This window comes from Drosophila sechellia, chromosome 2R (genome assembly GCF_004382195.2).
Source record: "Drosophila sechellia strain sech25 chromosome 2R, ASM438219v1, whole genome shotgun sequence".
In the NCBI taxonomy this organism is placed as follows: Eukaryota; Metazoa; Arthropoda; class Insecta; order Diptera; family Drosophilidae; genus Drosophila; species Drosophila sechellia.
In genome coordinates this window covers 13303665-13331467 of record NC_045950.1, presented here as the reverse complement: position 1 = coordinate 13331467, position 27803 = coordinate 13303665, and the positions used below count along the sequence as shown (strand labels likewise).

The 27803-nt window shown below is 41.4% G+C and overlaps 3 protein-coding genes across 3 annotated transcripts in view; 2 read left to right on the top strand and 1 right to left on the bottom strand.

The window, feature by feature from the left end:
* LOC6609578 (muscleblind-like protein 2) overlaps window positions 1-27555 on the bottom strand; it is a 155441-nt gene extending 127886 nt beyond the window's left edge. The window contains exons 1-2 of the mRNA XM_032715254.1: window positions 27475-27555; window positions 24394-24442 (exon numbers count right to left, since the gene is read on the bottom strand). The gene's annotated coding sequence lies outside the window, so the exon portion shown is untranslated. The remainder of the gene's footprint in view (window positions 1-24393; window positions 24443-27474) is intronic.
* Window positions 1811-2699, top strand: LOC6609576. Its single transcript, XM_002034219.2, has 2 exons — window positions 1811-1912; window positions 2006-2699. The coding sequence occupies exon 2, from the start codon at window positions 2012-2014 to the stop codon at window positions 2441-2443; it is 432 nt and encodes a 143-aa protein (XP_002034255.1). The 5' UTR covers window positions 1811-1912; window positions 2006-2011; the 3' UTR covers window positions 2444-2699.
* Window positions 3291-3691, top strand: LOC6609575. The gene has a single exon (XM_002034218.2). The coding sequence runs from the start codon at window positions 3291-3293 to the stop codon at window positions 3663-3665; it is 375 nt and encodes a 124-aa protein (XP_002034254.1). The 3' UTR covers window positions 3666-3691.
* Window positions 27556-27803: the final 248 nt, after the last annotated feature.

Below are 27803 nucleotides of genomic sequence, written 5' to 3'. Positions count from 1 at the left end.
CGTCTACTATCTACCGGCTTCATATCCTTTTTTGTTCAGTACTTTCTCTCTTTTTTTTTTTGGGCCTCCGAATTTTGGCATTGTTTTAATGCATTTGCAAGCCCCTACAACTTTCGGCGCGTGGGTCGAAAGTTTCGGGGGTGGTTTTCTCCTTCCCATTTTCATTGTGCAATTGCAAACTTTGCAACAATAAAATTGCTGCCAAAAAAAAAATGTAAAATAAAAGTAGCAGGGCACAGCCATGGCAGCAGGCTAACAATGCAGGCGGTGTAAAAAAGTGAGGATAATAAAACACAGTGCAAGTCGCCTGGTGTAGCCTACTTATGGATAGGAAAATTGTGTTGGGGGCGGCAGCGGGTGGAAAAACAGACGCCGCATTTAAACTCTCGCGGCGACTTCCGGAGCGGTAAATTATGCAGACCTCGTGAAATATCACTCATTGTGCTCGCCATATGATTTAATCGCCAGGTGGCATAAAAAGAAAATAGTCAGCCACGTTAAGCGATACATATTATATTTCGCATTAAATACATGTCAATGCATAAATAATCGGGAGCTTTGAATAATTTTTTTGTAGAGCGTAAAGGATATTCAGCCGATCGGCGAATATACACAGATTGACTATCAAATTGGCAACGTAACTGAAATTGCCTTTCTAGTGGTTTCTTAGTTTCAGCTACGTATTGGACATCGATCAAAATGTACATCTGTTGCAGGTCGAGATGGATTCCGTGTGTTGCTCATACGCCTCGTTGCACATTTATGATTTCCCAGCACATAACAATCCACAGCCAATCGAATCGCAATCAAGGCGGTATTTATGGTCGTGACACCCTGAATCGAATAGGCTATAGATCTCTTAAAAGAATGGTAAAAACTATTTAAGGAATGTTTGTGTTTACTACTATTTTGATCTTAAGGTACTCTTTAACTGGAATTTTTAAAAAATATTTTTAGTTTTAATCCAAAGACAGCAATAAACTAACAAATTGAGAACCACATAGTAATAAATTTAGAGGAAGCCCAAGTATTTTGTATATTAAGCAAAGATATTTTAATGGAGTTTATTGTCTGGCTTAAGTTAAAATTGGCAACGAAATTGAAATGTTTGTGAATGAAATTAACACCACCCGGTACGCACACACACACATATGTGCAGACCGACTCAGACAAGCACACTCGTACTTACACGCCGAAATGCAAATGCAAATTGCATTTGTTTGCGTTGTGTCATTTGTCGCTTGGCTGGAACCGAAATGATAGGGTTGTGGAGGGGGGGCATGTGGTGGGTTGAGGGTGCGCCGGGGCTGACTACAACTCTCAGCTGGCAAATGTGACAACTTGTTACAAAATTCATCAACTTATGAAATATAAATCACACACCACACTGGAGGAGCCAGCCAGCAGAGATAAAACTGGGGAGAGTGCCAGTTCATCTAGAATATTCAACAGACGTCATAAGTTTTGCAGGCCCAAATGGCTTTGCAGGCTTAAAACCATTTCAACCCAATTTTCAGAGCTTACCTTAGCAGGCCTTTCGAAGTACTATGGGCTGTTTCTAATAGGTGCGGGCAAATTTACGCTTAAAAAGCACAACATTGATCTATTTTAAAACCAGCAAGTTCAAAATCAATTTGCTAAAAGCAGGAACCACATTTCCTTGTATTTCATAGGAAGTTTTATTAATATTTATTTATTTTATTTTTTGTTTATTATTTACTCCTTCCATCCCATTGTACTTCCTGCTTGAACAGTTTCAAATTCAACCTCAGCAGGCCGATTTTTCGAAATGCCAAGACCTGAAACATCTGGCCGGTATAACACTTCATTCCAACGCCATCACCCCAACCGTTAACAACTATTACTATAAGATAAATTCATTTCGACCTAACCGTTTTTTCACCTCCAAAAGGCAAGTAAAACAAAAAAAAAAATTTCATATTTTTTTTGAGAAATCAACAAGCTAGAAATTATTTGTGACTTTTAACTTTCATTTGTCTTGCAGTCTAACATGGGAGACGAAGAATCACCAGCAGGACCAGGAGCTCCGGGTGAGGCTGTTGACGATTCAGCAGATACCACCACTGATGGTGCCGATACAACCACAGCTGGTGCCCGCATGATGATGAGCCACCCATGGCTGGCGGCCGCCGCAGTGGCCATGTATGCCACCAAGGTCATGTGGATCAAGTTCCGTGAGATCGGTCTGGCTAAGCAGGAAAAACGGTTCAAAAATCAACTGGCGAAGCAGTCTAAGCCCTTGCAGACTATTGATGAAGATGGTTCCGAATCTGATGCAGAATCTGATGCAGAAACTGATGCAGAAGACGACGACGACGGCGACGTCGGACCCCAAGTGGAAGATGCAGTAGAGGGACCGGAATTCGAACGAAACCGAGTGGATATATGCCAACGCCAGATCGAAGTCTCTACTGACTGCTGATGTTCGAATCGGGGATGAAGGACCGTGGAAGGATGGACATGCACACATACACTGGACAACTACACTAATTGTTGTAATGCTTGCGTTTTCCGTAGGGGAGGATCGTCGGGCAATGTTTGACATGTACCACCACATTGGGGGACACAAATTGTTAGTTTTAAAACATTAACCAAATTTCTTGTACCACATTGCGATATTTGAATTAGTTTTTATGAGTTTATATTAAATGCTGCGATGAAAGTATGGTACCCAGACATTAACAAAGTGCAATTCGTTTTGGGGGAAAAATAAGAAATCGTCTACTGCGACACATTGGCATTTTAATTTGAGCAGTTACCGGGGTAGGCTCAATTTCAGTTTTCGCATATGGCAAGAGGTGCTGTTTTTCAAAGGTTTCAATTTTGTTTTCTAAGTTACGATTCTCAAGAAAAAATTTGGATTCACGCCATCTTGATACCATACACCTAACTGTCAAAAAACTGCTTTTCTATAAAATCATTGTGACTAATTCCCTTTAATTTCCACAGCAGCCGTTATGCCGACAGGCTTATGGCCCACCCGAACCGACTAGCAACTATCCTAGCTGATCCCATCTCTCTCCGAAGACTGAAGAGGGTACACCCCAGCGATCTCCTTACACGGAGGATAACATAACATATTACATTTTCTTTTGTACTTTATAATTAAGATACCACTTGGTCTCATTTATCTTTATCACACATTAGGTTAAGTTCAGAGGAATTACTGAACGATTCCTTTTGAAATCTTAATAAATAAAATTAGTTACTCCAAAAAAAAAAAAAAAAAAAAAAAAAAAAAATTCCCTTTGCCAGGCAGAAAGTACAATATGAGTGAGTCCGCATCTGCCGGAGGTGAAGACACAGACTCTGAAGGGGTTGCTGCCGTGCCAGTTCCCGATACCACGCCTCGCGATGCGGACGCCACAACTTCCGGAGCCCGGATGATGATGCAACACCCATTGTTGGCGGCAGCCGCAGTTGCCGTCTATGCCACCAGAGTCATATGGGTCAAGTTGCGTGTGCTCCGGTTGGCCAAACAGTTGCGCCTCCAAAAGCAAAGATTTAGGATGTCTAATCCCTGGCAGGACAATGAATCTGGCTCTGAGGCAGAGAGTGATACCGATGGCAAGGAAGGCGATTCTGATGATTCTACAGATACAGATGTGAATCGTATTAGAATTCGGGTTGGTGTGCCGCAATAGTTTTTCAAGATGATTTTCGAATTTAAATTCAATGCTGCGAGTTATTAAATTTGTTAATAATATTCATATTAAAATACCATTAACAATTGATATCGCTGCTTTAAACAATTCCCATATATGCAGTTTGAAACCAGTTTATCTACTGTCATTTTTCAGATTGCACATTAAATGCCCAACTGAATCGCCAAAAAGGCCTTGTAATGTAATGTAAGCAATCAAAGTTGTGAGTTATATTTATACTTTGCATTTTTATTGATTTGTAACAATTTTGACACCTTGCTGTTGGTTCAGCCTGCCGGCTCTCCCGGTTTCAGTTTTTGTTCCTGTTTCCGTCTCGATCGATCAATCAAAAACCCGAGCGACGCGTCATTATGTCATAGTGGTGAAAATAGGGGGGAAAAATGGAAAATTTATACATTTGCAGTGGCAAACGGGAAATTCATGGAACAGGCTGCGGCAGCGGTCATGGAAACTGGGGCACAAGCAACTGCAACCGAGCGGTGTCTGTGTGCTCAGCATGTTTGCACCCGCCATCATCATCCTGTCGCCAAAAGCCACGCCCACTAGCTCCCGTCTCCCCGGTCAACCGCCTCTTCCGCCCGCCTGCCCATCGACCATCGGGTGTTTGGGGACAGGAAGAGGCTAATGAATGCCGCTGTCAATTAGCAAGGGGCGTTGGTAAATCAATTCAATGACACTGTGGCGCTGCTCAAATGACATTCGCCAGTACAATTGGAAAGTGAAAAGTGCCTGCAGTTGTCTTAAATGCCATTAAATTCGAGCTAAAAAGTTTTAAATTGTTTAGCTGATTTTTCAGATTTAGTTATGTAAGCCATTTTACGAATATCACATGAAGTTGTAAAATAATGCTAATAGAAATTGGCATTTCTTATCAGTTACTTAAAAACCATTTTAAAAAGCACTTAAACATTTTAACTATCCCATTTACCACATAACACTCCTTAAGATCGACAGCAATTAATTAATATTGGATAACCAGCAAGGCAGCGGAAACAATTAGCTCTTTTAGCCCCAATTTGATTGCATGTTGATGGATTGCTTAGCTCAATCACTTCTTCACATTTCGCATTATTTAATTATCAATAAAATGTGCCAACTGTGCTGCCTCTGTGAGTCTTTTAATTGTTCGCCGATGTTGCTGAAGTTTGAATGCAACTCCGTATTGATTTCGTAACGTGCCACAGAAACGTGGTCTAAATAAAATAAAATGCCGCGCCGCCAAGCAACTTTATGCACCAACAACTTTCGTTACATATTACATTTTTGTTGTTCGGCTTTTCTTAGCCGTTTTTCATTCGCTTTTCTCGAACGCGAACCTACACACACACACGCACACTTCTTTTTTGCTACTCGATTTCCTTGACGGCTTTTCCTCAAATGATTTAAGATTCGTTTTATTTTTTCTGACTCGAATTCAATATTTTATCTTTGGTTTCTTTTCACATAATAAACGCGCTTTTGGCATAATTGCCCCAGTGGTTTTACGTTGTCTGAGGGGAGGGAAAATCGTGTGGAGCGGGTCGATAATTATGATGTTGCATTGTTGTTGCGGTTATCGTCATCGCCTGCCACGATAATATGCCGTTTGCCCGCCAATCTGGAACCTGTGCCCCTGTCCCCTGTCCCCAGTCCCCAAGTCCGCCATCCCCAACTCACTTTTCCGCGCTTTCGTGTAATATTTGCTCACAATTATTGCGAGACGACGCAGCCACATAGTGGTTAATGCTGCCACTGCTGTTGTTGCCGCGGCAGTTGCGGTTGCATGTTGCAATAACCATTTCGCTTTCGCTTTCCAGTAAGGTAAGTCATTCAATACCCCGTGGCCATTGGCAGGGAAAGGGATATTGGTTAGTCAAGAATTTTCGTTAACCCATTTGGGAAATTTGTGCAAGCTATTTGGTATTAGTTTTATAGTTTATATTTAAATTAATATTAATACAAATATTGAGCTTTTGTTAAGACAGAAAACAACGAACAAAAAAATGCATACTTTTAATATTAATATATTTTATAAATAGATACTTCATCGGATAAATTACAGTCTTAGAAGCTTCTTTTGTCTATTCAATTTAATTTGCAAGTTTAAACCTTTTTCGCCATTAGTTATTTTCTTTTTAATTAATTTGGTAAGCTCCACGATACTGCTCCACCTGCGGCGCATACGTTGCGATTCTGGTTCGGATCGTTTTTAATTGTGACTCATTTGGCGGGGGGAGGCGCAACATGAAAGTCAATGCGCCAGCGGATGCAACATGCGAGTGGGCTGGCAAACAGCGGAATACAGTTGCAGTCGGGCTGCGAATGGTGATGGGGATGGGGGTATCGGTGGACTGGGAGCGATTAGAGCTGGATCTGGTTGGACGGAGTTCGGGGGCGACAATCGTACAGCCCATTGCCGTATTCCCCAAGTGCCACACGGCCATTCTATGACTTCATTTCGCAGCGCCTGGCGTTTTACGACCATCGATAACTGAGGCAGCGACAATTTCACCTAGTGTTAAAGTTATCTAGTTTTGCAACCAGTTGAGTTAATTGTCTGAGTGCGGAAATTTAAAGTTGCACCTTGCAAATAACTAGTATGATTTTATTTTAATTTTAATGTGCATTAACTATTAATTTCTTTCACTTTTACCAACAAAATAAGACAGTTTTTATTTGGCGGAGGCACTGCAGTGCATTTCGTTTAATTCAAATCCATTACGCAGTAAAGTTTTTCATTCAAAGTTTTAATAACACGGAAATGCAGTGGCATCCCGAACCCAAAGGCAATCCCCAAAAAACCCACTTCACGCACCAAAAATGAAAAAAAGGAAAAAGACGACCGAAGAAAAACAAATGAGCAAAGGATTAAAAAAGTTTGCTGCCTTCTGCTTTTGCCGCTTTTATTAATTTTTTTTTTTTTTGCCCCAAACTTGCTGGGTGAATTCAATTTAAATTTAATTACTTCAAATGCCAACTTTTGTCACACATTCGGGGGCAGAAAGGGGCTTAATGAGAAGGACAAAGTCAAGTAAGTCGACTTATTTGTCTGGAAGTCATTTAGCCATTTTCCTGATTTAATTGTAAAGTCTACTCAGCAATTGCCCCGCGGTGCTTGGCTAATCAGATCAACATTATTAGCCGAGGCAACAAAGCAATTGCAATCCTTTTTCCCTCACCAACCACCCACCCACCTCACCGCCCTTCCGGCCACAAATGTTCCCATCTGGAATCCGTTTTCATTACAATTTGTCGTCTCATTGATGTTTGCCCTGCTCAGAGCTGTTCTTGTCTGATATTAATCCGATTGTCTCTGACATAATCTTCCCAGCTGTCTGTAGTTGTGGGTGTTTGCATGCGAGTATGTTTATGAATTGTTTATAATGCCATTGGAGGATAATGTCTGAGCATAGTAAAAACTTTTGATATGTTGACTTTGACAAGACGCTTGTCTACAGTTGTGCCTTGTTGATTTGAAGAGGGATTAGATAGTCGTGGCAATTGTTGTGCTCTTCTTGTTTATCTAAAATATTACAATGTGCTAAGCCCTATCAAATCAGAATATTAAACTAAATTTGCATGTTCGTTTAAATAATATGCACTCCATGTTGGTGTTAAAATAAGAAATAAGAGAATAAGAAATAATTAAAGAGAAATTATCTACGTCTTCAAATTAGATAGAAGAATAGTTGATATTTTGCTATTTAATTTTTGAAACTTAAAGCTAGTGATTTACGCAGAGGCCGAGCCCAGACATTTTCGGGTTGTGTGAAAATGCCAGAAAGTGACTTTCTGCCGCCGCCAGGAAACGCAGAAGCGGAAGAGCCCGAATCAGGAGCAAGAACTTCAAGGAAGGACGAAGGAATCGGCGGGGCGGGCCAAAAGTAACATGTTGGCATCGTCTAGAAACTTACAAACATGACATTAAATGTTGCCCTGCCCGTTCGCAGAGATAGAAGCAGGTGAAAGGAGCAGCGACACGAAGGATGCAGGCTGCAAAAGTTTTTGGCGGCACAGCTGAGGAGATTTCCTTGACGTTGCGTATACGCCACCGTTGCCATTTAAATGCCGGCAGACGCGCCAAACTTCTGGCACCTATGGGAATTTCATTTGTTGTTCATTTTTAAGCAGTTCGCGATTTGAATTTGGCGTCGTTCTGTTTTTGGTTTTCATTTCTTCCTCTTTTTTTTTCTTGGCCGCTCCTTTGTTTTATATGCTGGCAGAAGGGACAAAGAATGCCGCAGTAAATTTACACAATGAAATCTTAAGAGGTCCCCGGGGAAAATGGCGGAAGCGGGAAACTTTAGGGGTAAAACTTTCACATGGCGAAGGTGGGAATGCCTGGCAAGCACACCTGAAATATATAAGAACTACTTGGATTTGCACTTGAACAATACCTGGCATATGTTATGAGGCAGAAGCCTTCGCCATTTGACCGGAAGTTCGACAAAGTTCAAATTACTCAGCAAAGATGGGGGAAAACCAATGTATGGCCAATGCTTTCATTCATTCGTTTTTGCAAATAAATGAACCGTATACTAAAACAAACAAATTCAATTGAATCGCTCTCCTGGGCATTACAATTGAATGTGCCAGGGCTTTTCTTCTCCACACCCGACCCTTGCGAAAACGAAAATCTAATGAAAATGTTCAATTTGCTGCAAACAAACAATGCCACGCAGGAAAATCCAAACAACAACAGACAACAAGAAAATCTGTGAAGGCTGAAAATCTTTTCCACAGAACAACACTCGTTGTTATTTGTTGCACTTGGCTGATTGAAAATACATGGTCTTTTATTTTCCACATTTCCTAGTTAGTTAGTCGGTTCAAAGGCAAACGGCAGGAAATAATTTTTGTATCAATGCAATTTTCCAGTAAAATGACAGATAAGCTTGATCCGAGAATTGAGTGCTCGCTTAACTTTCCCTTTTAATACGCTTATATAAATTTAAATAGACTAAAGAGTTGTATAAATTGGCTATAATTTTAATGAGATAAACGTAAGAATATAATAATTTAACATTTCTAGTAAGTTTGAATGCACTCGAATTCATTATGATTGCACTTTGTGTCGTCTTACAAGATTTATTAATAAGCCTTAACTTAAGCGAGTGTCTTACAGCAGATTTGCATTGGATTTATGAATGTCTAATCTTTGGTTTATAAATTAAATTAAATTTGTCGCAATTTCCTTTACGATCGAGCTGTTTGTAATCCAACTATCCACTTATCTTTCACTTTTCTGCAGTTTCAAGTTACCAATTACAAATTTATGTGCCATCTATCAGGTTAGTGGGCGTGGCGAGCGCCTCACAACCTTTGAACCCAGCGTTCGCTCCAAAGATCTTGCTGCTCATTGTTTACGCGTTTTTCGCCACTTTGGTCTTTGGCTTTTCGACTGTGTCGTTAAAAGTTTTATGGCTTTCGGTCATTTCGGCTATTAGGTGTGTCTGCAATTTGCTCCGTGGAGGATGGGGTAAATTAATATTAAAACGTGTCGTGTGGTATGTGAGTGCAGCTTCAAGGCGTTCATTCGCTCAGCTTAATTGATGGGCGCCATAAAAAAAAGCAGCAACAACGGACGGACGACTGGCGAAAAACTCACTCACAGTTTTTGGCCATATATCAACCGACCCACGACTGCAAATGAACTGCAATTATCAAGGAGCAGCCACAAGCGAACCACACAGAAAAACAACAGCGGACTGCTGCAGCGCAGATGCAAACAAGTGAAAAACTGTTTTTCCAGCTTTTCAGTTTCGTTGTTTACGTTTTGTCCGCAATGCAAATCATCATTAAATAAATTACTCATAATTATCGCCAGAAAGCGCCATTGAATAGTCTTTCTTTTCCTCTATTTTTCGGTGGAAATTCGCGCTGGCCATTTGTCTAACCCCAGTCAAATTGTGACTAATTTCCTTTTGGGGGAGCCCGAAGCTAGCTGTTCGCTTTTCCTTCTGTGGGTTTCCTTGCAGCGCCCGTTTTTATTTTCTACGATTTTTCCTTGGAGCCAAGTGGGCGGCATTAAGTCGTGTAATTTGCTGTCAAATTTCGTATGATTTTGGCATGATAAAATGACTAAGCTGGCCCGGTTTGCTCTTTCTTTGGTCATGTCTTTTGCTTCCTGGTCCTGGCCACTCAACTCAAGCTGGACAGCTGTCCATCGTTGGCACTGCGTTTTTTCTGGCACTGCTCGATCGACACAATGAAAATGTGAAAAAGATTGCCTTCAAAATTGGCAGGCACCCATTGAAAATTTCATTGTTTTGCGGGATTGGGCTGTAAATATTTGTGGGCGGGCCTCTAATCAAAGTGATGAATAGCAAAGGCCTTGCACAATAACCAGAAAAATGGTGTTTTCTTTTCTCGCAAAAAGGCCCAGCGAACCTAAAGGCTTTTATGCGGAGATTTGAGATGACTCTTCAGGTTCATAAATAAAAAGTTGTGTAACACATAATGAATGTGCTAGTTGATTAAATATATTAGGTAACTTGAAGTCAATTTAATACTTTTCATATCTTCTCTAGGGATAATCACATCTACTCTCATTAGCATTTCGAATATCATTGCAGTTCTCAGACATCAGCAACTGGCAACCTAATTTTTTCACTCCACTGCCTTTGGTGGATGCCCCTCTGCCCCTTCGGAAAACCAAACATTTTCCCAACTCTTCCACTGCAATTTTCGCACTCAAGTGGAGAGTAATTTGCGGTCGTCTTTGGTAACAGGGATTGGCTTCACTTTTCGCATTTCGTTTTCGCTTTTGCCGGCCAATCGGATAGTTGAACAAGTCCATTTCAAAACTGAACGATTGTGAGCCTGAGTGATAGTTCATCGGTGGTTTTGAGTGTGGGTTTGGGGCTTTTGGGGGGCTATGTTGGGGGTTTCGGAGATAGCCACAACGCACATGAGTGTGATATAATGATTGTCGGACATGTGGCGAACATTTGTTATAAAATCGGCAAATTGCAACATCTTGCTTACACTCAGCAGCACCTATTTAAAAACTTAACAATTAACTTAGTTTTAGTTTACGCTTTTGTTGGGGATTAAGTTTTTTGTTATTATGGCAAGTTTAAAGTGGTTCGCAAATGATTTTTGTTATTTGATTACATGAGGTAAACTAACCTTTGAAGGCAAACTTGTCGCCCAGTGTTGTCACAGTAAAGTATGTTTTCCTATTGCTTTTCCACACCGTCAATTCACTTTTCCTAACCAAAAACTAGTAAGCTGAATGTCGCTAAGCTCTCATAGCTCGACGGTTACTTGAAAAACCTTTCATTAACAAGACCCAAATTATGAATGTCGCTCTGGAGATGGCGACAACTGTCAAAACAGGCTGAGTGTTGATGGCCGGTCTTCAACGGGGTATTTGCCTTATATAATGCACTGGCAGTGAGCGCCAATGATTTACACAAATTATTTTGCAATGTGCGTTGGCCAGTCGCTGCTTAAAGCCGTTGCTGGCTGTTTCGGCCATCAGAAATGCCCCTTGCCAGTGACGAAAGACCAGGGACCTTCCCCCTGATGCCACCTGTCGCCGTGAGCCGTAAGTCAAACAAATCAGTCGTGCCAGAAGATTAATGGCGGCATTATTGTGTCGCCTGTCCAGTCAACCTCATCTCCATCGGCATTCCCACTCGCATTCGCATCAGCTTCGGCCTTCGGTCCACAGATTGCCGCTTCCAGATCCCTGTTACCAACGAGCGGCGACCGACAACCAGCTACCATCATCATTGGCAACTTCATCATGCCGCTGGCCATCGGGCTTTCCGGGGGCAGATCAGGGTGGTGCTGTGGCTGCCCCCAGTGGGTGGTGGTGCCCGTAACCCACTCTCAATGCGTCGTCACTCACGTTGTGGCCTTAGGTTCCTGCCATCCAAAGAGATCGGAGCGTGTCACGAAACAGCAACTGTTGTCTTCAGGATGTTCAAACCGTGATTTCATAAAAATTATTCAGATGGTAAATCGAACATTTTAATTTATACTAGTAATTAATTTTTTAGCCACAGAAAAAAATATTACCAAACCAATAAAACTTTCATTTCATTGACAGATTTATTTGATTTTAATTCTTTTAGCACAAGAATAGTTTCAGAATTTCAAAGTTAGCTGACATTGATTATTCAACATATTTTTCGATATTTTATGGCAAACACGAGAACTTCTCTGATGCGGTTAAAGCCCCTGGTTGCCTCACTTTTGCCCACACTAGTTGGGTTCAAAAATGTTGCATGCGATTTTTCTTGCAGTAAATAATTTTTCATGCCAGCTGTCCATGTTATGTCTGTCTGGCCTTTTCAGGCGGCCAGGCTCTTCCCCCTTTCTCCGCCCGAAAAGCTGTCCTTGTCCGCCCGTCTGTCGTATTATAGCCCATTGATCAGTTTGTTTTACTAGCTCCTGGACGCTGGACCTCAGCTCCCATCGTCTGGTTTTGTGTACTCTTTGGATTATGAACTCTTTAAACTCCATTCAATGGCATGCAGATGCTGTTGTCGATGTCTGTGGGCGGCCAGTTGCAGGCGGAGGAATCACCGGGTACATGGTTGGGGATCGGGGAGAATGGGGAGGTGGCAGGCTTTGTGGTCAGAACCGGACTGGTATTCAGTTGATTATGACGGATGCGGTTGGGCTACAAGCCGTTTGCAAGTTCTACTTAAATCGAGTTCAAATCGATGACCAAAGAGTGTGCTAAAGTCTTGGGCAACCACTAAGAAATTGGAACTTTAATGCCGTTGTAAAGAAAGTTGTTAAGGGGTAATTTATTGGTGATTTTGATATTGAATAAAAAACAAATTTAAAATATTTAACTGCCTTCCTTCGCACATTCCACCTAACAAATAGAATTCAACCAGAACAAGTGACTTTTATTTGCACTTCTGCACCGGCATAGTTCCCATTCGGTTGTTCTTTATCTTAGAGTCGAGGCCCTAGGCTCCTGCAAATTTGTTTAGTTTATTGAGCCGGTGCCGCGGAAAGGGGAAATGTGGCAGGCGACCACCGAAATGGCTACCTGACAACTAGATGGCATTGTCCTGGGAATCCCAGGACAGGTCCTGCCTGCAGTGCTGCAAAAGTTTTCGCAACGGGAAGAACATTTAATTAAATTCCTTTGCACCTTTAGTGCTGCGCTAAAAATTCCACAGGCCACAGTCCTCCGGGGCGGCAATAACAAATTAATCTCTGCGGATTCAACGGGTTCTATGGATGTTTGCCACTCCGACTCCGGCGAAAGCCTTACAAATGAGTCATTTGATTTTAAAACTAGCCAAAGTTTCAGCGACAAAACGGTGCCTCGTTTTATGTCGTCTACTGTCGCTTTTATGGCCTGCAGCGCCGTTCTATCAAGTCCTGAATTATGTTGACATGGCACGCACAGTCGGGCTTGTGTATATATGTATATCCGTTGGGTTGGTAAATCTATATATACGTATATAGCACACTTTCGGGCCAACGAGGCGACCAAGCCGACCGACAAAGTTTTCAATTTACGTTTTTAAGGCTTGCCCGCAATTCTGCTGGCACTGGCACTTCGTCTTCAATTTCGCAAATGCGCCTCAACCTCTGGCCACGTAACCGGAAGGAACTGCACAACAAAGCTTTTCTTATTAGCATGTGTGGGTGGGTGGCAACAGGAAGGGGTCCTGTATTAAAGGTTTCCAGGAAAGAGCCTTTCCGTGGCTCGGATGTTTAATCGATAAGTTCCTGCTGGCGCCTCTGCTCTAAAATTGCTTGGCATTTTATGGCCCAGCTGTAAAGCGATTTCTGTCACGAGCTTTTGTTCATAATTGTAGCAGTGAAGAAATTCCGATTATCCTTAGGTTAGATGTTAACCACATCCACAACTCTTTAAAGTTCTAACTTCAAGTGTCCTCGCATTTCGTTTGGAATATTTTCGTTTCGCTTCTTAATGGGATTACGGGGATTAATCTCCATAGACAGCAGACTGGTAAACCGTAAACCGATCTGCTGTGACAGCCAAGAGCCAGTGAAAAAACGTGGAAAAATCAAACTGGAATCAATTGCCGAAAGCCAAAGGGCAAAAAATTGGGTGCAAGTGCGTGAGAGAGACGTCGACAGGCAGCCACTTTTCAATTTCTTTGCACGCATACCATCCCACTGGTCCAGTCCAATTTGCCGCCCCCAGCTGCTGGATGGGATTGCCACCCACTGGCGATGTCCTTGCCCAAGGCAACGCTTGACGCTTGTCCTTTAAGCCACTTGCCGTCTTTTGTCCTTTGGGGCAATCAATCCGTGTTAATGGCTCCGCAGCTAAATCAAAAAGATTGCCGCCGCATGAAAAGGGGCAGAGCGGGGGGTGGGACAGGCAGCGAGGAAAACCCGCAAGACAAGGGCCGAAAAAAGAAGAAAACCCAGTGAAAACTTAGCACAAATATTTTCCCACTTGAGTTTGGCCAAATCTTTGCCAAAGATGGTGCAACTTAAATTGTTGTAATCCCATTTGTTGTTGCGCTGCATGTGGCCTGCTTCAGCTATTTAATTATGTAGTATCCTTCGAGCCAAACTTTGCGCAATCGAAGGAACAAGTTTACACACACTCACGCACCCGAAAGTTTACAAAGCCAAGGCCCAGATGATGCTGGGCTCGGCATCCTCCATCCTACATCTTTGGTCCTGGATGCAGGGCCTCTGCGGCGGGGGCAATAGCAATTTGTATGCCCGTCAAATGCGGCTCGTTATTGCGAAATTTAGAACTGCTCGAAATAATTCCAGCAAATTTTCGTGCAAACGAGCCAGACGCAGTTACTCCACCAACGGCAGCCAAGACACAAAACTGCAAGCCAAGTGTGCACCACACAAATGTGTCTAATTGGATTTAAACTACTACGATCAGGGTATGTATTTAGCATGTTGCTTGAACTAATTTAAAATTTAATTGTGCGGTATTAAGGGAGTAAATCAAGGGCGAGTTTAAATAGAACAAAATTTCGAATGGGAACTTAAATATATTAATTTATAGACCAAATCATGTATGGTACCTATAAAAATATAAATATAATAACACCAACTGAAGTTCAAAGCCTTAATATAATTTACTTTTTCTTACCATTTCGGTCGAATGAAAAGGGATAAATATAATATTTTTAGCTAGTTCTAGATTTAGTTATCATTATTATTATGGTATTTGCAATTCTTGAATCTATATATTCAGAGTATTTAGGGCCTCACTGGTCGCCTGATCGGTTCCAAAGTCAACCTGTCCGCCACTGCAGTCGCCTACCTGTCGTTTTTTACGCCCGCCTATTAACACCCCGCACGTCCTTCGTCCTGGGCACGTGCATTAAAAAGTTTTAGCGTCAAAGTTGTCCGGCAAAATCGGTGGGGGTGCGGGGTCCGGAGGCAAACCTATACGATCCATGGCCAGCTGAACTCAACTGAACCAAACTGAACCGAGCCAACGGCCAACTAAGCCCGGGCAAACAGTGTTTTTGAGCCGGTGCAAGCCGGAAGTGGTAATAAAGGGCCGTCATGAGAAGGTGAGGATGGGCGGTGTGGAAATTGCTGTAGAAAGGAGCAGGAGAAAGGGGCAGAGAGTCGATAGGAAAGCGTTTGCTATGGACAAGCTGACGTAGTTTAATTATGTAGAAATCGAGACACGCACTTTTGCAGGCGACGGCGGCGAACGAAAACCAGGATGTGGCATATATCTCCTTCTCTCTCTTTCACCATACCCATCTCCATCTCTTTCGCTCTGTTTGCGTGAAGCGCGATGCAATCGACACGCCCACTCTGCGACACCCACGTTCATAACTGGCGTACGCAAAATTTGTGAGCTTTATACTCTTTCTTGGGGCTTAATGAGTTAATATACTTCCATAAATTGTATATCTTATTTTTTTCTGATCAATCAGTAAACTGGAAAATAAAGAGTTATCTCCAACGCAGTGAAATTCCGATCAAATAAAAAAGTTCACATTATACAATTAGGATATCTGAACATTCAAGGTACCTTTCACGTTACCTAATGACACAAAGTGCGGAGGAAGAAATGGAGTCCGTTGCAGGAGCAACTGGGATACTGTTACCTCGTATACGATTATAAATTCTGTTGCATGTCAGTGGTTTTCAAAGTTGGAGCGATTCATGGCTTCGGTTCGCATCGAGTCTGGCTCGGTGTGCTCTGCTAAAGCCTGGCAGGTGAGAATAATGTTGTGGAATTGCATTAGGCTGCTGCTGGGGCTGCAGCCCTACGCTTTCTCATTGCCAGGATGGATGTGCGAAATATTCCTAGACTAAACACTTAAAGGTGGAAGGTCTTGGGAAAAAACGCAACTTTCATCCGGGGGCCCAGGCATTAATTTTAATAAAACGAACAGAAGTCAAGTCAGTGAAAGCTGTGCCGAGTCCTTTATGTTACCTTTCTCCGTAAGCGTTCCATTTTATTTCCTTTTTTTTTGTTTGTTTATCTTGTATTTTGTATTACGGAACCGTAGGAGACAGTCGTTTATATCAATTAACCAGCGCGTCTGGCATTTTTGCCACAGGACAACACTTGGTTGAGGTCGAGTTTAAATGGAAATGGGAGTGGGTCCTCCGGGTTTTAAATGGGTGCTAGCGGACCTAATTGATTTATTTATGGATTTACTTTCGTTGAAGCTGGCAAATAAGGTTGGAAAATGTTCTAACCAATTTAATTGCCTTGCTCGTATTGCACACGGAGCTTAAGAAACCTTCGGTTAAAAATCCATTGAAATGGCACAAAAAAAGAACAATTCTCGCAGCCAACGCAACGCAATTTCACACTTTACCAGCTACAAATTGCACCATCATAGCCGGGAAAATGCCCCGCATACCTTTCAGTGGCCACGAGCCTTGGCCAAGATTTTATAGATGACGGCGACGGGCTTGGAATTTTATGATTTATGAGTACGTACCCCATATCCCCGTATCCCTTTGCCCTCGGCCCTTGGTCATCAGTTTAGCCTTCGCTTTTCTTCGCCTTCAACCGAAATTGTTGCAGTTTCCGAGTTCTTTTTTTCCTTGCTGCAAGTCCAAGTCACTGGGCAAGCCTTTGGGTTAGAAAGGCTCTGGCCATTTGATTAATGGGCTTTTCACTTTTCCAACTCGATGTGATGAGCATTTCCATTGTCCCAGGCCCATTTCACACACACTTTGTCCTTCAATCCGTCAGTTTCAAAGCAATTTGAACCGACATTGGAAGAGGCTATGGTGATTTGAAAGTTGAGCGGAAAATATATATTTCTAATCACTTGTGATCTTATGATCTGAATTAATTCTAATTTATAATAAATTTTGCCTTCGATTGTATTAGAAATTTAAAATAGTTTTCTCTATATTAATTTATGACAGAATAAAAATTGTTTTATTGTGCGGTTTGTTGCATTTCTTTCAACAAACATCGGCATTATCCGGCATATCATATTATTTTCTGAAAAACGAGCGCAAATTGTTAAAATTATTTCACAAAATATCACAAAATTTATTTACGACCCAGACATGGTGCAATCCTCTTTTCAAAACTCGAGGGAGTTTGAGTTTAGAACATTTTCAACTGTTGCGCGAGACGAATTTTTTTTCAGCTCGGCTATAAAGTGTGGGGAAAACGCATAAATTTTATGACTGAATGGGCTGGAGTTTGGGGCGGACCTAATGGGGTGGCCTGGGAGTTAGCTGCACTCGGTTTCACACACAGACTCCCAACATGACAAAAAGTGCGCTGAAAATTTCAACTAAATTATTCATTGAGCGCGCGATTGAGCTGGAAGTGTGCACAGTGAGCCCCCCGTACGAGCGAATTTGAGCCTGAGTTCCGGTGTGAGTATGCGGTTTGAATGTCTGGCACGTAGAAATGTCGGCTGTTTGGCTTCCTGGCACTTTTTTTCCAGGCTCCATTTTTGTTGGCAGCCGGGAGGAGCGAATATGCCACTCAAACACTTGACACTTTGTGTGAGCAAAAAAAAAAATGAGGATATAGGGTTAGGGGAGAGATCATCCCTAAGCGGAAGTATTTGGCTGATGGCGTTGCCAGAGAATTAAAAATGCCAGAACCACTGGAGTTTATTACCTTTTAATGGTGCAGGCCATTAAAAAAATTAACTTCGCATGCAGCGTATTTATTGTCTATTAAAATAGTATGCTAAATAGACAAATCTTTTTTGGAAATGTATTATATTTAGTTGTAGTAGAGAAGGGCCTTAAGCCAGTCAGTTATCAATTTAAGTACGCCAGTGCCAATTGCTTAAATATACTACAATTAAATAGCTAGCACCATATCATTTTGAATCCCTTCTCTTATTCAGTTAACTAATCATTCGCAAACAGTGTGCCAGAATCCAGTATATAGCCCGGTATCCATCGGAGCTAACTGAGTCATTTAAATACCAAATTAAGTGCTTCTCAGCCGTCTAAGGAGCCACAAGGAGCCGGGAGGACTTGCATTATTAAGAACCGAGCCGAAACTAAGTTACGTATATTGGCACAAGTCCTGCCCAAATAGTTCACTTCAAAAATCCACACAGTGCCCGAAGTTTGTCTTCTTAATTAGTGGACAAGTTGGCAGACTTTGTGTGTGTTTGCTTTGTGGGGATTATGATTATTATACGGCAATTATGCGTCTGTGTCTTTTGCCAATTGTGTAATAAGTGAGATGGCCTTAAGTAAATTCCAGCCATGGCAAATTTGTCTCAATTTGAGAGTGACGCCAGGGTGAATTTAACATGCATCCCTCCGAAACGTAGCCCCCAACGTTTAGCCGGCTAAGTTATGAGATCTTGGGTCTGGTTTTGAATCGATAATTATCCGAGATGCAGCACTCAACGGCAGGCATTGTTTTCCCTCATGGCCACTAACAATATGCCACAATTTGGAGGCAGCCGGGACCGGCTTGATAAATGGGAGTCCCTGCCCGGAGTCCTGCCGAGTGTCCAGTAATCTGCAGCCAGTAGCCAGGACTCACCTTCAATGGACAAATTAACATTTCGACAAAGGCAACCTAATCAAATGTCACAATCACGCATGCGGCTGTCCCTGGCAGCCAAAAACGAACCGAACTGAAGCCACAGCAGGTCCTGGGAAAATCGCCACCCTGACCTCCAGCTCCTCCGCCTCCAACACCGATTTTCACCCATTTCCATGCAATCCCCTCAGATCCTGACACTTTTTGTGCTGCCCTTCGCATAACTTTCACTCTTGTCAGTTGCAAATTACATCGCACGTCTGCAGCAGCAGCAGGATCAGCAGCTCAAGGGGGTTGCACTTGGGGTTTTGGCTGGGGTTCGCTTGAAGGGTGTCGTAATTTAAAGCTTATTTTGACACTTCACACCCACCCCGCACTAGCAGCAACGGCAGCAGCAGTAACAACAACAACAGCACCCAATTTGCATCTTTCAAAATCGTGTTTTGTTACATTTTGTGCATGCGCAAAAATTTGCATACGACAATTAACACTCCAAAAGGAGACTCACATGTGTCCTGGCTTCTCCTGTGTGTGTGTGTGTGTGCGTATATATGAGAGTGTGTGTGTACGGCTTATCCTCTGCACTTTGAACGAATGCAACAGTCCTGCTGCCACCACCCCCGTGCCACATTGCGTATGCGTAATTTTGTGTCTTCTGTTCAACGGCAAGAAACAGTGGATAGATGGAGGGCAGGACGAAGGACGAAGTGAAATGGGAGGAGACGAGCGGCATCACAGCCAGTGGAATATGTTAATGGAGTTGCTGTTTGAAAAGCAAACTAACCTAATGAGAATTTGTAAATATTTGCTCAACACAACAATCTTTCGGTTCGGTGTACTGGGAGCCAAGGATCAATTTCATAGGAATCTCAAATGGTATTTGGTATGTAGACTGTTTATTGCCAGTCAATGATCTAATTGCTTAATATGGCATTAATTATATCAATGGCCTTACAGGATTAGTTATAAATGATTAATTAATGAAATACATTTTAAAAAAGTGCTTTTAAATCAATACAACAGTATTAGATAGGCATTTGAACCGAACTGTAAATAACAGATTTCTAGTCACCGAAGTTGCTATAAAAAGGAATGTCATTGAATGTTAAGAACAAGCAACTGTACTCAGTAATAGATTGTACTGCTTAAAAAACGCAATAGCAAAAATCAAATAAACTTCGAAATTTCCAAAAGAAAGCTCCGAACCCTTTTACTCTGCCATTTTGCTTCCCTTCTCTTATCCAGTATAACTTTAAGCAAATTAAGAACCGCAATCAGCCGCAAACAATTCACACAGAAATCGAAACGACAGAAATCAAGGCAAAATCTGAAAATCCTGTGCAAAGGGGTTGCAAGTTGGTCTGCACGAAAGGGTGGCGAAATCGAAAAGGCGAGGGGGTGGCATACAACGTTTGTTGTTTGATGGCGATGCCAAGAAATGTCGCGATAAGCGCGATACGGGGAGCAGGAGAAAGCGGAACGCAGGGGGTAGGGATTGGGGTCAGGACGCGAAGGGAGAGAGCGAGAGAAAGGCTCATACACACATACCACTGTACATTCACACATGCACACTTAATACGCTTAATTGACTTTCATGTATGCACGAGTGAATGCAGCAACATGACAGCCGAACGATGAGGATCCGGGACGGCGGGGTGGCGAACGAAAGGACCCTGGCCAAGAGGGCGTTGGAAGGGGGGGGCGTGGCAGCGGTCTGGCATGTTAGCCGGGCTGCCACTGCCACCAAACTGCTGTTGCCAACTGACGCGAACTCACGCGACTGGTGCCGGCATTAGCGATGCGAAATGGTCTCCAAATTAGGCAGAGTCGACACCAAAAAAGAGGGTAATCCCAAACCCAAACAACGGGCTCCAAAATAAGACAAAAGATTTGCCATGCGATTCCAGAGGGAGTGATCGACGATGAGGTACCCAAAGAAATGAGGAATCCCCAAGCAGTTGCTCATTTTTAAATGCACTCTTAAAGTTCAACTTAAACTATAACAAATCAAATGCTGTAACTCTTAATTATTAAAGTTTGAGTTGTTTCGTACTTGATGAAAACTTGATATTGAGCTGAAAAATGCACAGAAATTGCGAAGTGAAACACATTTCACCTGGCATACCCGTTTTCATCCCTTGAGTATTTCCTGGCAAAAGGAAAGCCCAATAGAGTGCTAAATACAAGCATTCCACAGAAGGCATGAGAGCCCCATAATCGCAGGCAAATCGGTTACAAAAGGTTTCGGAAAATTCCCCAATCTCTAACCCGTTTTCGTCCCATTCAATCACCGATTCACTTCATTGAATCACTTATTCAGTATTTTGCCGTTGCAAATGCCGATGTTTCATCATTTCACCTTCCCCCAGTTTTTCAACCCCCCGACCACAGTCGCATTGGTGTTTGGTATTGTGTGCATTTTGTGGCTCTTTTCTAGCACCTCTATCCGATTTTCGATATATGTATGTACGTACATATGCGTGTGTTGTGGGTTTTCCAATCCCATCTGACTGCTGTTGGATGCACAAAACTCGACAATTATGCTGGCGTTTCTTTTCATGGCTTTAATCCCGTCATATTTGCGGCCGATACTAAATATTAATGTCGATGCTGGTGAGGAATTATGTCAATGATGGTCGGGATTTTAGAAACAGCAATGAGGAAATATGTCACCAAAATTGGTACTCGATGCGGTGGTATTTCAGAAAATTTGTTTGTTTGCCGCTATGTCATTTTGAACTATAACGAAAATATACTACAAATAAATAGTCAAATTTATTGGTCTTATTTTTCAGAAAATAAGAATTTGGCGAACCTCGTTGATGCTTGCGTATAGAAAATATTCACGATACACAAGGATAATGATATATGTTGACTATAAGATTACTAACTTAACTTTCTAAATGCATTTGTCCTAGTCCCAATGTAAGTTATACGACACAAAAGAAGTTGTGCACAACAATCCGCATAATTCTTTGGCCTTTCTCCGTCACGGCTCACATAATTCTTAAGTGCATTAGGCCCCTTTTGACTTCTGCTTGCACTTCAGCAAATAAGATATGAATCGAGCACATCATCCTACATCCCCTATATCCTTCGGAAGCCCACTCCTGCGATTCCCTTTCTTTGAAATCCCGGAGTCTCTGTGTCTCTGTTGTTTCTCTTGCCAACAGGCGTTGCTCTGAATAAAGTCAATGTCAGACGACGGTCTTCTGTTCGCCAAGTGAAACTCAATTACACACATACTCCAACTTAGTAGTACGAGGATTAAGGGTACTCGCACTCACACTGGCACTCACACCCACACCTGTGAATAAAACATACTCAAAGAGTGCAACGAGCAGGGACGCATATAGTACATCACTTTTATTTATTTACATATTCGTACACAAACAAAGCAGAAAATAGACATTTTTGTCTCTAGATGGTTTCAAATTGCATACCCTTACTTTCAAGGCGAAATGCGTAGCAAATGACTTGGAAAAATAAATACTTAAAATATTTCAAAAATGTCTTATGTTGTCTATGAGCTTATTCATTGTTAATAATAATATATGGTGCACTATTGCTTTTAATGATATTACTTATTTAAAGTAAAAGACGCAGCTACGATTTGAGCTCGTATCTAAACCCCAGGATCTCCCATAAATGTTCAATTTTTCAAATCCAACCAAATTGGCCTCGTTTTAGAAACATGCCCAGTTTAATAACTTTTTTAGTACCGCACCCCAATCCATTAACAGCCAGTTTTGATTGCCATTTCATAACCGATTCAAGACTGGTTCGCAGATAATATGCCGATGAAACCAAATAGTAAGTAAGCCCATTACTTTTACAGTTGTGTAGTATGAAATGTCTGCTACTCTGATTACGTGTATATAGGATTTCGACTACTTCATTTGAAAGCTATTAAGAAAACATAGTTAGTAATTTCTATAGTAATAGGAAACGGAGTGCAGGGTTTCTTTTTCAGGAGTTAGTAGAAAATCTGTTAACTTTCTCTTCCAACATTTCTGAAGAGTATCGCATGTGGCCTCTGTCATTCAGATTCTTTGGCCCAATGTTTATGCGAGGGATCAACAAAAGGACACAGGGACACACACAAGCTGACGCAAAAATTTTCTGCATCTGCAGCTGGCGCATAATGAGCGCAAAAACATCCCGTACTGATTGTCTGAGGCAGAGACTCTGTCGTCCTGGCACACGGAAAATAATAAAATAATCTGGGAATATAAATAAATACATAAAAAATGTTATGCAATATAAAATAAAATGTATTTTTTTTTTAGTTTATTAAAGCTAGCGAAGCAATGCATTTGGTAAAGTAATCCTTTAACTTATACTTATAATTAACCCGCATTTATTTTCCGTGCATTTCTTGGGCTCACATTTTGCACAGCTAGCCAAGAAAAGATTTGTGCGCTTTTAGCGACGTTGCAAAGTTTTCTTGCCCGCCTCATATGATTTCATTTTATTTTACTTTATTTTATTCTGTGTTTGCTGACTTTTGAACGCGGCCAGGACATGAATGCGGATGCGAGTGTGTCCTCTCATGAGTTCAGTCTGCGTGTCGCCAGTTTTGTTGGCTCCCCGTCGAGTTTTAGCGACATGTGTCGCATTCTTCGCATCCTGCCAAAGTTAAATGGATCTCGTAATTGTTGTGCCCGCTCCTACCCCACCGTCCCGCCAACCCACGGTGTATTCTTTCGTATTTTATAGAAATTGCGGTTTAATTGCTGCATTTTAAAGCCATTGAAAGGATAGAGTCGTGTCCTTTGCAAAGAGGATAACACGATACTTGCTGTGACGGCTTTGTCGCCTGTTTGCCTCCCACGGGGTTGGTGTTTGCCACCTCTTTGTACCCCTTTTGTATGTCCTCCTCAATCCGTGGGACATGAAGGTGGGGCCGGGGGAGAAACACTTGCCACGACCCCGAAGAACTTTTGATTCCTTTGGATTCTCGTTTCGAGTGGGGGCTGCCAGGAATTTGATGGCAGTCAGCATCAGTCAACACCTCTCAGGTGGTCAACAAGTCAATCGATTTCACATTTCGATGGATTGGTTCGTGATTTAAAGTTGTGTTTCCATTGTTCGAACTTTTTTGAATGCTCGTTTTGAACTAAAAGTGTTTTTCCTAGTAATTGTTTTGATTCCGTGGAAAATAATAACATTTCTACTTACACTCTATTGTTTGTTTATGTTTTGTTTTTTCATTTAATTTAATTTCATGCTTAATCCACTTTGAGTTCTAACAGCCCCGATAAGGAAAGCACGTTTTTCTCCATTTAACTGAAGTGATTTGATTGCGAATTGAATGCAATTTAATAGGCTTTTTCCACGTTTGCATACTGCAAAGTTGCAAGATCCATTCCATCAATGTCGATTGAATGGCAACTTTTGTGCACAGTACCTCCGTGATGCATTAAAAGCCAAATCACTGGATGCTAAAAATCCATGCAAATACCCGTCCTTCATCCGGAAAATCCATTCCCCTTCATGGCAATTTTCCATGCAGTTTGATTTGATTCTGCGTTGCAGTCGGAATTATTTTTTTTTACGATGCGCCAACGGGAATTGTTGGTGGGTAAATGGTAATGAAACGTCTATAAAACTCAAACGAATGCACACAAATCGCAAATCATTTATCATAAAAGCGCATAGTGCATTGCGAACTCCCCCTCTTTTCATTACCATTTTCCAACATCAATTTATCCCTCTTCCCTTATTCTTCTTCGGTTTTTCCATTGAATGAGGCTCTGCTAATCAGAAACTTTTTGTCCAACTTACCTGGGCAATTGAAGGGAAGGACGAAGAGTCGGCGGAACGTAAAAGAAAGCTGCAAGTAAGAAGTAAATGCATCTCATGAGATACTTTCCGAAAAGTGGGTCATCGGCTGCCAAGAAAACCAAAAAGAATAGAGAAATGGAGCAGTGAAACCAGCTCTTATTGCACAAAAGCCGTCATGCGACTGCCAAATTAATTACAAGCTCGGCTCAAAATGCATAACACACACGAGACATCAAAGTGGAAATTAATTATTTCCCTATTAGCTGCTATACCGAAGCAGTTTCGGTTGCAGTTTAACCTGTCGCTAAACACGTTGACAGATTGGCAGTTATACACTCGGCCTAAATGCCTCGGTTACCGCCCGTCGAGACCCGAAAGTCGAAAGTCGCTGTTTTGAATGGCTAGGAACTGCCTCGATGACGAGGCCGAAAGTCTGGGAATAATCCTTCAATATCGTGAATATCATACACACGGCAATCAATTTAATAATTTCAATTTTGTAAAAAGGAAATGTGTGCAAATTGCTGGCAGCTATCGAGTAGCTCAAATTTATTTAAGCTCTCCAAGTTTTTAATGGCAAAATGCCATATTGACCAGTATGAATATTATTGAAGTAAAAGCGACAAAGTAAATTAAGTAAATCCAACATAAAAAGAAAATAACCCGAAATGTTTAAAATCAATTATCATAGATTTGCACACTAAAGTAATTGCATTAATAAACTATTAGCAATGCAGCGAGACTTTTGTGTGTTTATTAGAGTATAATTTAATCTTTACAGAGGAGAATAAAAAAATTCATTTATGCATACGAAATTATAAATTTATTAATATTCGCTTAAAAACACACCAACTTTAGAGGCCATAATTTTTTTATGGAAAGTCATATTTTAAGAGTTCCCATTATTTGGTTGAAATCCAAAGTTTTTCTTTTTAGGTGCACCTTTTCATGAACTCGGTTTTAGGTTGCATTTTGCGATGAGGGACTTGGCCAAAGGAAAAACAGTTAACCACTTTCTAGCCATCAAGTTGGGCAGGGAATCGCATTTCACATTTTCGCATAAGGAAATCGCACAGCGGGTATCCGATTGCACTTCCTCCCATGTGAGAGTAACACCTTTTACTGAAGAAGGGGCGTTGTGGGTTTATGATACAATAACGAGTCGCGTGATAAACTCCGAAATCACTTGATATTCGACACTAAAACTGCGCCAAAGGCCAAACACAATATTTGCGAGCAGCATGTGAGCCAGTTGCCGTAAACATTTTAGTGTCCGCAATTAATGAATGGCCAAGGAGTCGACGGACAGGTCTACCATACACAATCCAGCGATGTCCATCTGTCAGTTTGTCAGCTGGCTTAATTTACGACTTAATGCCCACGACTTGAGGGTATAAAAACAAATGGGCTAACATGGATAGATTTATATAAGATAAACTATCTAAAAAAAAGTATCTGCTGCGAAACTGAGAAGCCCGCAGACAGTTTAAACGCAAAATACCGACGAGGTGTGGACTCGCAATTAATTTTTGCAGATTTATGGATGGAAAAGCGTTCATAAAATTTACAATTTGAAAGGCAATTGAAAGGGTACTTTTTTCCGAACTAGATTGTGCAAACAAATTAATCATCTACAGGGGGTGTAAATACAATAAATGCTATATGGAAAAATCATGGTTAAGCCTGAAATAAATGTGAAATGAAATAATGTAATGTTTGAAAATAGGATTAATTAGTCAATAAACTGCTAAAAGGGGGGAGGCTGCTTTAATCTATAACTTACGATTGGTGTGAATTGGCTATTAAATGCGGAAAGTGGGCAGAGTAGTCAATTTCAAATTTTCACAAACAATGTGTACACATAATTTAAATTAGAATTTAGGCGGAATCAGCAAACTTCAGTCAACAATTAACTTTTGGTCAGAGATATTTCGGAGAAACTCCCCAAACAGCAAAAAATAAGTCCAATTTGGATCGTGTTGATTGTTTAAGTTAAATCTCTTGCAAGATGTCCCACACTCAGCACCAATTTTGTTGGGGAAAAAAGCCAGCAAATCGAAACTGGAACTGGCAACTAACAACTGGCAACTTTATGGGCCAATCTACTCTTGCCAATGAACGGAAAGAGCTTGGCACAGCTGGAAGCAGCAGTCGAGCTGAGAACTCTAGAGTGGAGAGCTGGGACAGCCGTGTGGAAAATGCTCGAGGAGGGGGACAGGAGACCGGAAAATTGTGGGGTACACCAGAAGCTGGCCGAAGGCAATGCGATTGTTTTGCGACAACAACTGCATCACCAGAACAACAAATTCAGCAGGAACTTGGAGACTCTGGGACAGCTATTGAAATCTGCTTTGCTGATTGACGTCGAATGTTGTGGTTTCGGTTACGATATTTGGTACCAAAATACAACCAACAGCTCCTCGCCACGACGACGATGGTGATGATGAAGATGTCGATGATGATGAGGATGAGGTTGCTGGTGGGAGCGGTGTCCTGCAAGTTTGTTTGAAATTTGTTTTGAGAGGGCAACGAAACGGCAACAACTTTCTTTGTTCCAGAGTTTCCAATAAATTAAAGGCAAGCCCAATGCAAATTTAGCTGCCTCAAAGCCATGCAACTAATCAGCTGAACTTTCGAAATAGCTCACAGAGGGAATTCCAATGCGATAAAATCAAACAAAATGATGTTCAAATTTCAAATTCTTTATTGCTTTATAGGAAAAAGGTAAAAAACTATTACATGTGCTTAAATAATAGTAACATAAAATGATATAGCCAATTAAGGTGATTAAGAATTAGAGAAGTTATGACTTGAATTCCGGACTACATAATGTGTATATTTGGTCTACAAGCTATTATAGTTACTACTATTTCACAGATAATGAAAAGCATAGCCCATTATGAAATAAAATAATATTTAACTAGGGAGCTTATTTAAAAGACAATTCAATATTTATTTTGTTTGGTTAAAGATTATTTAATTTAAATATATTCTCTTATTTTCAACATTTTATAGAATTTTCCTTTAATATTCGTTTTAAATTAATACAAAGAGACCAAGGACTCATTAAAATTTCTATACCTTTTTTAGAGTCTAATTGTATGCCTGTTGTTTAACTGCATAAAGTTTTAGCCTTTCTGAGCTAGTCACACACTCTTGCTCAGTTCAATTTTATTTCGTCACTTAAAAGTCCACAAAAACTAAAAGGTTTAACCCTTGTCAACCGTTTTTTTTTTTTGCTCACAGATTTTGGACTCGATCGGACGAATGATCGCGGGTCTATAAAATCGCGCGCGCAACTGAAAGGCGAACAGGCGAAAGGACCTGGTTTTCTGGAGATGGTGACGCAAGGATAACTCCCGGCTGAAAGAAGCTGAGCGGAACTGCAAACTGCGAACTGCAAGCGCGAC